This window comes from Vigna angularis, chromosome 5 (genome assembly GCF_016808095.1).
Source record: "Vigna angularis cultivar LongXiaoDou No.4 chromosome 5, ASM1680809v1, whole genome shotgun sequence".
NCBI classification, from domain to species: Eukaryota; Viridiplantae; Streptophyta; class Magnoliopsida; order Fabales; family Fabaceae; genus Vigna; species Vigna angularis.
The window spans coordinates 33,308,322-33,324,563 of NC_068974.1; the positions used below are offsets into that span (position 1 = coordinate 33,308,322).

The window sequence follows — 16,242 nt, forward strand, 5'->3', positions numbered from 1 at the left end:
CATCTTCACAGATCATTAACAATTTACTGTCACTCGAGTACAAAAGTAGATATTTTCACTAAGTCTTTATTAACTATATCAGTACCAAGCTTTGTACATACGATTTGTACGCACTAACTTAAGGGAGAGTGTTAGATATATAATATTTATCTCATCTTTATTTTTTATTTTTAGTTAGTTTGCTATTATTCCTAATTAGTATTTTGGGTTTTGCCCTTATTTCTTCTATTATAAATACAATACCCATAGGATATATTCAACACATCCCATTTTTAGTAGCTTAAGCTTAGCCCTTATTTCTTCTATTATAAACACACAGACACACACAAACACACACAGACACACACACGCACACACAGACACAGACACACAAACACAGACATAGACACACACAAACACACACAGACACACAGACACACATACACAGACACAGACACAGACACAGACACACAAACACAGACATAGACACACACACAAACACACACACAGACACACACAGACACACACACAGACACACACACAGACACACACACACACAGACACAAACACACACAGACACACACAAACACAGACACACACAAACACACACACAGACACACACACACACACAGACACACACACACAGACACAGACACACACACACACACACACATAGACACACACACAGAAACTAATATGCAAAAGGAGCTTTTATAAAATATTTAAATTACATCAATTGTAAGCTAAGAATGTATAAATATATAACAAATTTTATATACATTCACACGAATAGACATTGGACTCAATTATCAAGATACATACCTTTGACATAAGGCTTCAACACTATACTAGCTATCAACACTTGTATTTTGTGTTTTTAAGGGAGCTTATACTTCTTCAATTGATCAAAATGGTATTCCTTTCTCGGTAAATTAGTTCTAAAATAGTTTTGAACATGAAAACTTGTACCACTTGTCCAAATTAAAAATCTCTTAAACCCATAAAACTAGGTCCAAAGTAACAAGATTCAAGGATCAAACATTCATACCCTAATTTCAACATATCATTCAAACCCAATTTCAACAAATCATATGTACCAACAGATCAATCATCCAGTCAATTCACCATACAATCATATAATCAGAAATTTAAAGTATTTATAGCTTAAAAATAATGCAATTAGCTTCCCTTAACTAAGAAAGAGATGAACTTGCACTAAGGAATCTCAAATCCCTTCCAGCTTCCAGGATGTCCTATATATACTTAGGAATAACACAAACATGATAATTAGAACCATTGATCAATAAAAACTCATATAAATGACTAAAAAGACACATGCAAGTGAAAAAATACTTACATGCAACAAAAAATTAAGAAAAAGGATTGAAACTCAACTTACACGAAGAAATTGATCGATCCAAATTGAAGAGCTCGACACAACGATCAATCATACGATCTCGATTATTTATTCAGACGAGTAGAGATAGAGAAAGAACCCTTATGGAGAAGTTAGAAAATTTTAGAAAAGTGGTTTCTAAAGAGACCATATCTTTTAAAAATATGAAAACCCTATAGACCATTTGCATGGGGTGGTGAAGGGAGGCCCCAATTGGTAGAAAAAAACTCACAACTCCTTGGTAATTTCCTACACTTGGAAGAAGAAGTAGAAAAAGAAAGAAATATAGTAATACTTTTATTCTTCATCATTGTACTAAATAGTAGAAAAAATAAAAATTATTTCTTCATCTTTAAAAAAAAGAAGTAACTAACTGTGACACATTCACTAAAAAATCTTTTTGTAAAGAATCACTTATTAAGAAAAATAAATAAGTTTAACACAAAGAGAACTAAGATATCAAGCTTACTCTAAAACATCTACTATTATACCTACAATGATTAGCAATAGCATTACTATCCTAATTGAAAAGATTTACCTATTTACATAACATATAGTATAATAAGCCATAAATTAGGAAAATTTTCACCTACACTCTTTTGAGAACATGCGAAAAATGATAATAGATCTCACTTTAAATAGTAAAGCATAAGATAATATTATAAAATTGAATTATTAGTAAAATGATGTGTAACTTATTTCTTTTAGAATTCCTTCAATTCATTAAATAATGAATAATAATAATAATAAAATTCTTTTTAGGGAAGAATTTGATCAATTCAATATTTATCTATTGGAACTATATCTATGATTAATTGTACATTTTTAAAATGTACATTTATTAAATGTACAATTTTAATAAAATATTTATATATCAATAATATTAGTTATACATATAAATTTTTAATATTAATTGTATAATTAATATATACATATATAACATTCTTAATTATTGTTAACATACAATTAGTATATCATTATATATATTTAATGTACATTAATATATAAATTATATACATTAATTTACAATTAATCATAACATATATCAAATTTTTAATTAATTGCTCCTATGTATATAAAATTATACCATTAATATATACATGTTATTTATACATATTTTTATAATAATTATACAATTAATAGACATATAATTCCTATATACTTTTTTAAAAACTATTTTTTATATTATATTCACACTAATTAAAAATTATAATAATAAAATTAAAATAATTATAACACGTAAAATAAATTATAATTATAATTTATTAATAAATTTATAATTATAATTTAAATATTTTAATTTAATAAAATAATATGAAAAACATATAAAGAAATATAAAAAAGATTGGTAAACAGGTCCAAAACTAGTATTTAATGAGAAGTATACTTTTCTCATCTAATGAACTCCTCCAATTTATGTGACGATAAAAAAAATATGATAAAATTTCTTAATTCTATTAAATATTTATAACTCTAATTATTATTATTATTATTATTATTATTATTTATTATTATTATTATTATATTATATAGGGATAGGGAAGAGAGTAAGGACGTATTTATTCTAAGAATAAGTAAAATGAATTAATTTAAACCTTAGATCTTATCTTATATTAAATCTTACTTAGTACTCTTATATAGAATAATTCTAATTAATTTCAACCTTAGATCTTATCTTATTATATTAAATGTTACTTAGTACTCTTATATAGAAAGAATAACCTCTCTTTCTTAAAGAAATTTATCTTAACCATAATTCTAATTCTCTTTCACTCTATATATATATATATATATATATATATATAGATAGATAGGATATTCAAAATTATTAATGATCTTTTTTTTCTTCTTTTCTTATCATCCATATATGATAATTATTTCTCTTTCTCGTCATCAAGAGTTGTCAGAATAATTATAATACTTTATAAAAATATAATAATAAGAATAAGAATAAGAATAAAAATAAAGAAAATTATTTTGATTAGTATTAAGAAGTGACCTAACTTAACTCCCACAAAACTGGCTTGGTGAGGTTTGCACCCCACTTATATATTATAATTTGGTCTTATCTCTAGTCAATGTAAGACTTTCAACACATCTCATTCACGCCGAAAGTGGTTTTTTAAGCCTAATTCAATTCCCACAAAATCGGTTTCTATGGTGAGGTTTGCACCACACTTGTATATTATAATTTGGCCTTATCTCTAGTCGATATGAGACTTCCAACACACTCCCTCACGTCGAGCTATAGACATCTCGAGCGTGAGAGTAAAATTAATGGGTGGTTCGATAGTGACCCGACAATGGGTGGAATATAATGCTCACATAAATCTAGTTAGAAAAGGCTCTAATCATGACTCTGATATCATATTAGAAAGTGATTTTAAGTCTAATTCAACCTCAAAAAACCGACTTGTAAGGTGAAGTTAGCATCTCACTTATATATTGACCTTATATTTAGTTGGACTTTCAACAATTAATATACATATTTTAGTTTTGGATGTGACTGTTTTTATACGTGAAATAATTAATATGCATTAGGATTTATTAATCTGAATTAATGAGTAGTATTGTTTTATATGAATATAATTTTTTTTTTCAAACTACGACTCTTAAAAATGTCACGGGGTAATATCTAATGAAATTAAACAAATATAATTATAAAAAAACTTCCCCTTTCACGATTCCTTCATTATTTTTCAATTAAAACTTCTATTTAAGATTTAATTGATAGAGTTGCAAAATTTTATTCAAATTTTAATTGTAGTTTAACACACTAAAAAATTAATTGAATCACAAGTAAAGATTTTATTCATTCAATTAATTTTAATATTAATCAAACTCAAATTTGGATTTAGACTTATTCAAATTTGAGAATGTAATTTAATTGCAAAATAATCTTAAATTACGTTTTAATGTTTAAATACAATTTTCGTTCATCTATGTAAAAGTATAATAGAAAGAAAAAAATACATTATAAGAATGATGATGACGAATGATAGATGAATTTTGAAAATTCAACATCATTGAAATGTGAAAGTTGATAATAATACCTAAAATTATCTTATTTGAATTGTGTTAATAATATCCATTTATACATAGGATAATAAAAAAGTCGATTAAAATCTTTATCAATAAAAGAAACAAGAGCTTAATTAAATAATGACAAACATTAAGAAAAACAAAAAAAAAAGTGAAAGTCAACTAAAAATTTAATAAATATATAACATTACAATTAATATAAAAAATACAAGAACGTTATAAATGTCAAAATGAGTTTTAATATCATATGTTGAAAATTATGTAACTTTTTATAAGTTATATATTTACTAAAAAATTATATATTTCTTTTATATAATATTAGACTTAAATTTATGTCAAGTATTATAAAATCAAACTTAACTTTACGTTGAATATTATAAAATTTGATGTAATTTACGTTGTTGAAATAATTTTCCTTGAAGGTTTTGTCGAATATAAATTTACGTTATTGACAATTGATAAAAATACCAAAGATAAAATATTTCTTATGTAGTTGTACTAATATTAAGTTACATGATAAAATTGTCTAAGAACTATAAATATGGTTAAAGAAATCAACCCTAAGAAAAAAAAAATTGACGTTGATATGTGGATATGCAAACAAAGTTGAAATTGGTTTGAATAATAGTTTATTTATGTAATACTAGTAGAAACACATGTAATATATACATGTATATGTTATTATTTTTATGGTAAAAAACGATAAAATTATCAGTATAATTCAAATAAATAAATAAATAAATATGTAATTTATAAATTTTATTATAAAAAATTATTGTTCTAATATTAAAATATTATTAAGTTTAAAAAAATCAAATCAAAATAAAAACGTTTAAGTTTAGAAAAAGTTACTTAAAAAAATAATAAATTAATTATTTTAGTCTAAAAAATTGATTATTTAAAAAGAAAAATTAAAAAAGTGTATATTAAAAAAAGGAAGAATTTGCTTTAAATAATTATATAAATATTCATTTGTTACGGGATTAAAACAATTTTATCAATCTCAATCCAAAATTGATGATAAAATTATGTCCAATATATTTAAAAAATTCACTTTGGGATAAATTTATTAATTAGACAGACTCATTAAAAACGCACCCAAAATCACTCTGATCGAACGTCAGGTGTCAAGCGAAGGAAATCTGGAAATCAGATAGTGGAAGACAGGTGTGGGCAGCGGAGTGGTCGTTCGTCCTTGACGGTGGTAGCAAAGCTTAGTTTTTCAAAACTCACGCTACCCTCTGCATGCAACCCTCTTCTTCCAAACTCTGATATTTCATTTTCTCCTCCATCTCTTTAAAAGCTCTTCATTCTCTCTACAAAATCTCACTCTTTCTCTTCTCCGATCACCACTCAGGCACCACTAAAGAGCTCTCAACGTCAAGAGCTTCCGTGTAAATCGATCAGTTTGTAATTCTGAGTTGGTGAGTGTCTTTCTCTTTAGTACATACGTTTAAGTCTTGCATGCAACTCTAGTTATGGTCGCCTGAGTAGATGGTAGTATTCTGAGTGTTTCTAGTTTTCTCCGTAGTTCATTATTCCTAGCAACGTGATCGTCGAACGTGAGTTATGTGGTAGAGGGAAGCTTTATTCTACTTCGTTTGAGCGTTCATCTACGTGTCGAGGTAAGGGAAGCTTATATAATTTAATTTTATGTTCGTTTTTACGTCTGTTGCTAATGAATGCATGTTTGTTGAGTGGCTGAATGTATATGAAGTATGATTGTTGATATGTTTTGACTATATGAAGTATGATTATTTACTATGATATGGATGTTTGAGTTTATGAAAATAGATGTTAAGAGATGAATTAATATAAAGAATTCTAGTATGAAATTTCCCTATGAAAGTGTACGTTCGTCACTGAACGGTCCTGGATCGTTCGGTTTTTCTAGTGAACTTGGTTAGAATTGGATTCTTTCATTTGGGAAGAATCCTAGTTGAGGACGAACGTCTTCGTTTTGTAATACTGTGCATGAGCGTTCGGCCAAGCGTAGTTGTTCCTTGGTATTCGGTTATAAACTTAAGTATATCTATATGTATTTGTATATTTTCGTTTGTTCTTAAACACTACTCAAAATGGTATCTTATTGTATTTATCAAGCCTTTCTTCTGTAAGTTTAGTAGTGCTCGGTCTTACACCAAGCGCTCGTACTAAGTAGTGGTCGGTCTTCTACCAAGCGCTCGTGCTGAGTAAGTGCTCGATCTTACACCAAGTACTCATTCTCTTTTCTGAAATATATATATATATATATATATATATATATATATATATATATATATATATATATATATATATATATATATATATATATATATATATATATATATATATATATATATATATATATAAGAACGTTCGTTCAAACTCAATAGGGTTCGCCCTTTTCTGTGCTGGGTCTTCGACTGATATTCTAATTGTTCTTGATGTTTAACTCATTCAAAAGCTAAGTATATTTATTGACCTTCGATTTATTCACCTGATTCAATTCTTTACCCTTACGTGAGGTTTTCACAGTGTTTGTCTTAAATTGGTTTCAGCCTAGAGTCTTAGTATTCGGCCTAGGCCTATTAACGTTCGGTCTAACTCGGGAGTTAGCTCATTCAATTGGCTCACCTAGTAAATAAACGTTTGATTCCTAATCGTTCTTGAGAACTATTATGTTAATAACTCCCTTTCTTAAAACCAATGATTCCATCTCTCAGTTTGATCCGTTTAGAACTGGAGACCTTTGGTCTTAGTCAAAGCATTTGGTCTGGTTTAGGGTTGATGTTTAACGTTCGGTATTTGGTATCCCTAGTGATCTTTGTATGAAGGGTTCAATTGAGATTATTAATAATGAAAGATGAATTGAATATGATATGGATGAAATGTTTTGGATTATAGACGAGCATTCCGGGGAGGAATAACTCATGAATGTATATTGGAAAGTGGTAAAGTATGAATGTGGGTATGCTAAGCTGGCGATTCATCCTGATGTTCCGTGATTACTCATCCTCACGTAGAGGAGGGTAAGTCATGCGTGAGAACGACAGGAGGTCCCAGTCCTTATGGTTAATTTGGACAGATAGGACTAACCTCGGGTGGCAGCTGTTGAGGGTATCCCAGTTACTACATCACTCGGGTGCACGAACGTCGTAGCTACACAGAATTCATATAGTCCGGACAGTCAATCTAGTATTAGGCTTTGCATGAACGAGTGATGAATTATCTTGTTTGGTTGATTGTGTGAAATATATGTTTATACATGGATTGAATTACATAAGCTTACCCTATGTTTCCTATCTTGTCTGTTTTGTACGTTCGATTGTCTTTCCGTTCCAATGATCATCCATGTGGATGTGAGCAGAAGGAGACGAGCTGCTGGAAGAAGAAAATTTAGTTGAGGTAGAAATTAAGACCGAATAGTAAAATCGTTCGGTCAGTATTATTAGTTTAGTTTTAAGATGATCGTTCGATCATCTTTTCCCTCTTATTTTGTAGGACCGTTCGGTATAGCCTTTGTAAACCGTTCGGTCGGGTTTGCTTATGTTGTTCGGTTTTAGTTTTCTTGTTTCTCTGTAAGGTCGTTCGGCCACAACCGTACGTTCTTTATTTTGTAAGACTGATTTATAATATTAATCGATATGATTATTCTATTATATAACTTTTACATTGTATTTTGGGATGTTACGTTAAATAATCATATATTTAGTAATAAAATTATTAATTTCCTTTATTTAAGTTAACAATTCATTAATTGAATAACTATAATTTAATTATTAATATTTATTAATTGAATAATCATAAGTTCATATTTAATACTTTAAATGAAACAACTTTATTAAATTTCTTATTTAATCATTATAGTTTTGATAATTATTTGGGAAGTTTGGAATTATTAAAAATAAAATCTACGAAAACTACAAAAAAGTTGGTCACATGATTATGCACGCAAAGTATACTGTAAAGAAAATTATTCTTTCACACGCTCTTTTATTTCTACACTCACTTTACACTGCATTTTTATACTAAAATATTATATTAATATAATAAAAGTGAAATATTATAATAAAGGTAATAATATTTTAACACATTTTTTTGATGAAACGTTACATTTTTTTATTGAATTTAAAAATATTAATATAACAAAAAATAAATAATGAATTAATAAAAAAATATCCCGTCATTCTTTTATTAAATTAAAAAATATTAATATAATAACAAATTAAGAATAAATCAATATATATATATATATAATATGTGTTAAAATATTATAAAAAAAATTGTTAAAATAGTTTTTCCTATAATAATTATGCTTCTATAAGCCTGTGAATTGGATGTAAAAGAAAAACAAAAGAAATGAAAGTTTGACATAAGTATCATAAAGTATATTTATTGGACACATCTTATAATAATTAAATATTAAATTAAGATATAAAATTTAAAAATAATAACAAAGCATAAATATTTACATTTGTTTGATATACGTTATAAAAATAATAACCATAAAATAATTAATTTGTATATTTTAAAAAATAATAATAAAAAGATAATAAATAAATGTAAAAAACTACGTTTATCACTTATCATTTCTGAAAATTAATATATATATATATATATATATATATATTAAATTATTGAATATAATATTATTAAAAAGTTCGTTAAATGAATATCAAATTATCATTTCTAAAAAAAAAAAGAGTGTGAAAGTATCAGCTTCCGCTATAAAATTCAGAGCCATTGGCACGCATTTTCCAGAAAGGTGTAAGCAAGATGGCATCAAAATCCTTCTCCAAACTCTCTCTGTTGCTTTTCTTCGCATCAGTTTCATTTTGCTATGCAACTTCTCGCTTCACTGATCACCCTGCATTCCCACCAAAATCATCAAAAGCAGAAAGACTCATAAGAAGCCTTAACCTATTCCCGAACGAACCCTTCAACAGTATTGAAGCTGACCACCTTCATAGTTTTGTCCCTGGTCAGATCGTCGAGAAGAACTTCTCCTTCCTTGGTCACTCTGGCCCTTCTATTGAAGACCTTGGTCACCATGCAGGTTACTATTCACTTCCTCATTCCAAAGCTGCAAGGTAAGTAATATATATAAATCTATCTCTATGCAACCTTCTCATAATAATATCATGATAACAAATCTTCCTTTTTGAGTGCCACGCAGGATGTTCTACTTTTTCTTTGAATCACGAAAGAACAAGAACGATCCTGTTGTGATATGGTTGACTGGAGGACCAGGATGTGGAAGTGAATTAGCTTTGTTATACGAAAATGGTCCTTTTCATATTACCAAGGACTTGTCTCTTACATGGAATGATTACGGCTGGGATCAGGTACCCTTATTCAATTTCCACGTGTCCTTTATGGAAACTCTTATAAACTTACACCAAACTTCTTTTCTTCTTTGTATCAACAACTTTTTCTTTTTCACATTTTGCAGGCATCAAATATTATATTCGTGGACCAACCAACTGGGACAGGTTTTAGTTACTCTTCTGATAAGAGTGACCTTCGTCACGATGAAACCGGCGTTAGCAATGATTTATATGACTTCTTGCAGGTAACAGTATTAAAGCTCCTTCCTTTCATTCCATTTCTCTGAATATAAGATATTATCAAATTGTGTATACTGAATTAATTTTACTATAATGTCAGGCGTTTTTCAAGGCTCATCCAGAGTTTGTTAAGAATGAGTTCTATATCACTGGAGAATCATACGCTGGACACTATATTCCTGCACTTGCATCACGGATTAACCAAAACAATAAAATGAAACAAGGAATCCATATAAACCTCAAGGTCGAGCAAGGATAATATTACTGATTACTTTGTCTTGGTTTTCAATTGCTTGTATTGACTAATTTGATATAACAGGGTATTGCTATTGGTAATGGATTAACAAATTCTCCAATTCAATACGAAATATACCCAGAATTTGCGTTACAGAACGGACTAATTACCAAGAATGAGTCAGATGATATCAGCAAGTTAATCCCAAACTGTGACAAAAAAGCTAAAGCCTGCGGTAGCGAGTTCTTTTCCATTTATCACTCATTTCACATCCTTTTTTACTGATGTATATTGTTTCACCGTGTGTTGTTTGTGTTTTAATTTTCAGAATCTCGTGGTGGGATAATTTGTGAGGATGCATTAGATGCTTGTGAAGCAATTTTCGATAGAATATTGTCTATTGTCGGTGATCTTAATGTAAGCTGTCCAGAAATAATAGTAACTGTTTGAGAAAAATGACGTAGTTGGGTTTGCTTGATGTATTAATTTTGGTGTATGAAAATTGCAGTACTATGACATTCGAAAGAAATGTGTGGGACCTTTATGCTATGACTTCAGCAATGTGGAGAAGTTGTTAAACTCAGAGAAAGTGAATAGTGCTTTAGGTGTGAGGAAGGAGTTGAAGTATGTTGCATGCAGTACAGCAGTGTATGACGCTATGCTGCAAGACACGATGAGAAATCTGGAAGTGTTTCTTCCTGGTCTTCTTGAGGATGGGATAAAGATGCTTGTGTATAATGGGGAAAAAGATCTGATATGCAATTGGCTTGGTGAGCCTACTTGATTCATCTGAAGAAAATTGGTTTTGTGTTGAAAAAGCTAATGAGCTGGTGATGATTTGATGTGGTTTTGATTTTGCAGGGAATTTAAGGTGGGTCAATGCCATGAACTGGTCGGGCCAAAAGGGATTTAGGGCATCTCCTACAGTGAAGTTTGTGGTTGATGGTGCAGAAGCAGGGACTCTAAACAGCTTCGGACCTCTCTCTTTCCTCAAGGTTTGTGTTCGTTTAAGTTCAGGCTCTCTTATTTATCATAAACAATACCAGACTTTTCAAAATATATTATTTGTTTACAATTTTATTTGATGCTACCAACAGGTGCATGATGCTGGACACCTGGTACCTATGGATCAACCAAAAGCTGCACTACAGATGTTGGAAAGGTGGATGGGAGGGAAACTGACGAAATAAATACTATATAATTAGTGTCCCTCGTTATTCATATACTCATCTCAAAACCAAAACCCGACATCATTTTACATGGATAGTGATCAATTTGTGTATACTTGATTTTCTCAATAAATTCAAGAGTGAAATTCTGTTCATGTAATAGTCACCTTTTGTTTTAGATTTAGACAATTATAATTTTACAAAAAAAATTTATATCCATTTAAAATCATTTTTCATTATTTTTCCCTTTCTGTTTTTCTTTATAAATTCAAAAATTCGATTTTATGAAGACCACTTTATTCTGATTTGTCAAATAATAATTATTATTGGTGTAAAATAATTTTTTCCATTAGTATTAAGTCTGACATTAAAAATATGCATAAAAAATATATATTATAAAGTTTTAGATAAGAGACTCGTATTTTATTATTATTGAATGTTTTCGGTAAATCTCGTAAATCAAGTTTATAAGAATATCTTTTCAAGCATAAAAGAAACCACATCCTATTGAATATTGAAAATTTCACATCAAAACATTAGAGACAGTATTATTTATATCATTAGATTTATTTAGAGTCATATGCACTAACTGCTTAATTTGAAAAATAACAAAAAAAATCACAATTAGATCTTAAAATTTAGGTTTAATATCCAATTTTGGCCCTAGTTTCGTTGATAAATCTCAATTTAGTCCTTCGTTTTAAAAGTGTTTGAAATAAATTCTTATTTCTAAAATTTTGAGTCAAATTAGTCATTTCCGTTAAATATAAATGAACGACGTTAAGGATTTGATGATTTAGCAAACATATTATTTTATAAATATATTTCTCTCCTTTCTCTTAATACAAATTCCTAGGTGCATTGAATAGTGTGCCACTCTAGATCATTTATACTTGCCATACTATTTCTAATTTCACTTTCCAATAACTCATTTCTCCAATAACTTTTACTTTTATTAAATATTTATCGTTCATAAATTTAAATAATTTTATCTTTTTGTAAATATATATTATTTTAATTAATAATAAAAAAGATAATGAATGTTATTAAAATAAGATAAAAAAGAAGAATTTGTTTATTATTCATGTTCTTGATTTTAAATTGTTCTTTCTCTTTTCTAATATATTTGTTACTTTTTTTCCTATTACCCTTATAATAACTTTATTTATTTAATTTAGACATGTATTTAAAGTATTAGAAGAAGAAAAATGTGTAAGAGAAAAAATTATACTATTTTATTAGAGTGGTTTTTTATTATATTTATAAAAACAACTTTTAATTACACATAAAATAAGTTGGTAAAATATTACTTAATAATAAAGTCATAAAAAAAAGTAATACTAATGATTATAAATAAAATTGATTTTAATTATTTAAGTCTTCATTAAATACATCTCGTAATGTAAATTTAATTTTTTAAATATGAAATTAAATGATGAATACTAACTTCAACTTATATTTATTTTAAAAAATTATTTTTTCTTTCAAAACATTTAATAGCATTAAATTAACTTAACTCAAATGTCTCCTAAATATTATTTCATTTAATATATATTTGTATGGTCCCATGGATTCGTAAAAGAAGAAAAAACAGTGCACGAATGATTATTTGATATTCAGATCTTAGTATTTGTTAGTCAAACTTAGTCAGTCACATTAATTTTTGATACAAAATAATTACAAGAGTATGCAAAAAAGATAGAAGAAAAGTAGAAGAGAGTATTTAAAGTAGAATAAAAGTAGAAGAGAAAAAAAAAACTGACAAAAACCTGCATTGTACATAAAAATAGAAGAAAAGTATAAGAGAGAGAAAAATAGTTAACGCCGTTTGTACGGATTTAACAGGAGGGATTTCATTGATGCAAATTTTATTAAGTGGGGACATAATTGACGCACTTTTTAAAGGATGGACTAATTTGACATTTTCGAGCAAAACTTGGGACAAAATAGGGTATTAAACCTAAAATTTAATATATTTCTCATTCTCCAAATAACTATGGTAATGACAGTCATTTTAATCACAAAAGACTACAAGAAGACTTCACAAACTGAACGAAAAAATCCAAAGAAAAAAATTATAAATCCTGAAAAAATTTCTCATTCCAAATCGTATAACAATAAAACAATAAAAGAACAAAAAAGATTCAACATTATTACCACACAAAGAACACTTAAAACATAAAATAACTCATTTTTTAACATAATTCAATAGGTAAACGACCATACAACAACTTTCAAATAACCAAAGTTTTAACTGGTTGCACCTCATCCAATCAAATCATGTTTTCCCACATTTCATACCACAAGAGTAAAATCTTTTTTGTAACTTTTTGATAAAGCACATTAGTATCATCTAGAATCTAATTAGATACATCTTCATCCTCATTAACCATTAAAAAAGAAAAATAACATAAACAAACAATAAAATAAGAAAAATTTCAATAAGTACCCGTCTAGGTCGAACTAATAAGAGAGTATAACTTTACTGTGTCAAAATAAGGAATTCTAACTATTTTATATATACAAAGGTCAGAACTCCAACAATTATTGCAAAGATTAATATAATCACCACTTACCTAATATCCAAAAGGTATTTTCAAGAACAACACCACATGCATTCTTAATATTATGTCAAATTGAGGACAATTTAAATAATATATATTTAAAAAATGAATATTTCGTTATATTTTTATATTTTACTATAAACTTTTAATATGTATTATTGTATTGTTAAAATAGATTGTAAATCAAATGTATTTTTGTTTTATACAATCAAAGTATATTTTTTGATAAATCTATAACCAAAAGTGAAATTAACAGTATTGTCACACTGAATAATGCAACCTCATTTTTAAATTTCAATAATGTGAAAGGGACTTGTATATATCCATTTGTATAAAGTATTTATCATAATATGAACTAATGAGATAACATAAACTAAAATTACTTGGAACACATTAACGAATTGTTTAAGAATTTATTTATATTTTCTGAACTAATTTCGACAACTTAGTCATATTTAAGTTATATTTATATTTACAAAGACAAAAAGACGCATACAAAGGAATTTTTATAAAAAAAAAAGTGATATCTCATAAATATACTCATTCTTGCTTTCACACGTAAAAACTTTGTATACTCTTACTAACTTAAACTGACATAAAATCTTCTATTTAAGAACCTCATTTCATTATGTGAATGACTTAGAGTTCATTTATAACTCAGGCATAGAGGAGCAACCTTATATAACAACTAACGTAAAATCATTCTATCTTTTGATAAGAATAAACATAATTTTATAAAGTATTTTACAAATGTCATGTGTAACATTTAATGAAATTATACAAATATATTTATGTAAAAAAAAAAAATCCCTTTTCACGAGTCCTGTATTATTTTTCAATTAAATTTTTTATTTAAGATTTAATTGATAGAGTTAAAAGTAATTTAAGAAAATACTATAAAAATTAATTAAATCATAAGTAAAGATTTTATTCATTCATTTAATTTTAATATTAATTAAACTCAAATTTGGATTTAGACTTATTCAAATTTGAGCAAGTAATTTATTTGAAAAATAATCCTAAATTGCGTTTTTGGCTTAATGTAACATGCTTTCATCCTTGTGAAAGTATATTAAAAAAAATACATTATAAGAATGTGTTAATAATACTCTTTCGTACATATAACAATACAAAATATCAGTTTATAGTAATGAAAAAAATGAGAGCTTAAATAATGACAAAAATTAATAATAAACTTAAAATAAAAATGGAAGCCAACTAAGAATTGAATCAATATATAACACTGCAATTAATACTGGAAGAAAACTTCCATATACTATTTATCACACTTTAATTACTTTAATTAATATAAAAAAAAGATAGTAACCGATAGCAATGCGAAAATGGTTTCCAATGAGTTAACATAACTTATCATATATTTGAAAATGATTTGAAAAAAAACTATAATTTTTTTTATAATTTTTTAAATATAGGTTTGGAGATTAAGTTTACTTGTAATTCACTATCAATAATCTTTTTTATAATGTTTTAATATTTTTTTTATTTAAATAAGTTACATATTTATGTATATATTTACTATTTTTAATTATATAGATTGATGCTTTTGTTGATGCTTTTGAATTAAATTAATGCAAGAAAAGAACAAAAATCTTGTTCCAACACGCAAGTCTGTCACATCTTATTCCCATTTTCATGTCTTAAAATGAAAGACTAAGTTTTGATACAACCAATATAGTCCAAATGCACGTAAAATACATTACCTTCATTGAAAGTCAGTGTCATATTACAACACAAATTCCTTGAAACATAACATCATCTAACAACTAACAATAAAAACACTGCCATCTTTCAACAAAACAACAACATCAAAACACATCATTTTACAGATATAGCTAGTGATGACAACCCCTTTAGAAACTTTCCATCCAAAAAAGTATCAACTTAATACTAAGACTAAGAAAGAAAAGTTGAATAAAGACTTTTAAACAAAATGATCTTTTCTTTCTAAGTCTTATAATGTTCTCTTTAACTAAAATACATTTACTTTGTTTTGTAGGATAATAATAAAGCTTGGAAACCATAAGCCAATCAGCCAAAGAAGCAAAGGAGGCAAAGAAAGGAAGCCAGCCAACACCCGCTGCCACTCACCAGTGTTCCAACTTTTAAAGCACGTTTTTAATGTTTTTCTTGTATGGAACGTGCAACTCAAGCTTGGTAGCATTTCCAGCACATTTATCTTGTCATTTTCGTAGCTTACTAGGCACTTCAGAGTCATTTCTTCCTCTATAAAAGAGAGACTCTCCTCTTTGTAAATGAAACTTGAATGTCCTAAAGAATTGCTGCTGAA

The 16,242-nt window shown here is 27.4% G+C and overlaps 1 protein-coding gene across 1 annotated transcript; it reads left to right on the top strand.

Moving 5' to 3' along the window:
• The first annotated feature begins 9,125 nt into the window (after positions 1 to 9,125).
• Positions 9,126 to 11,505, top strand: LOC108339887 (serine carboxypeptidase-like). The gene is made up of 9 exons (XM_017577110.1): positions 9,126 to 9,489; positions 9,576 to 9,744; positions 9,852 to 9,971; positions 10,067 to 10,210; positions 10,286 to 10,436; positions 10,530 to 10,618; positions 10,710 to 10,971; positions 11,063 to 11,196; positions 11,299 to 11,505. Exons 1-9 carry the CDS (start codon positions 9,176 to 9,178, stop codon positions 11,389 to 11,391), a joined length of 1,476 nt encoding a protein of 491 aa, XP_017432599.1. The 5' UTR covers positions 9,126 to 9,175; the 3' UTR covers positions 11,392 to 11,505.
• The last annotated feature ends 4,737 nt before the right edge of the window (positions 11,506 to 16,242 follow it).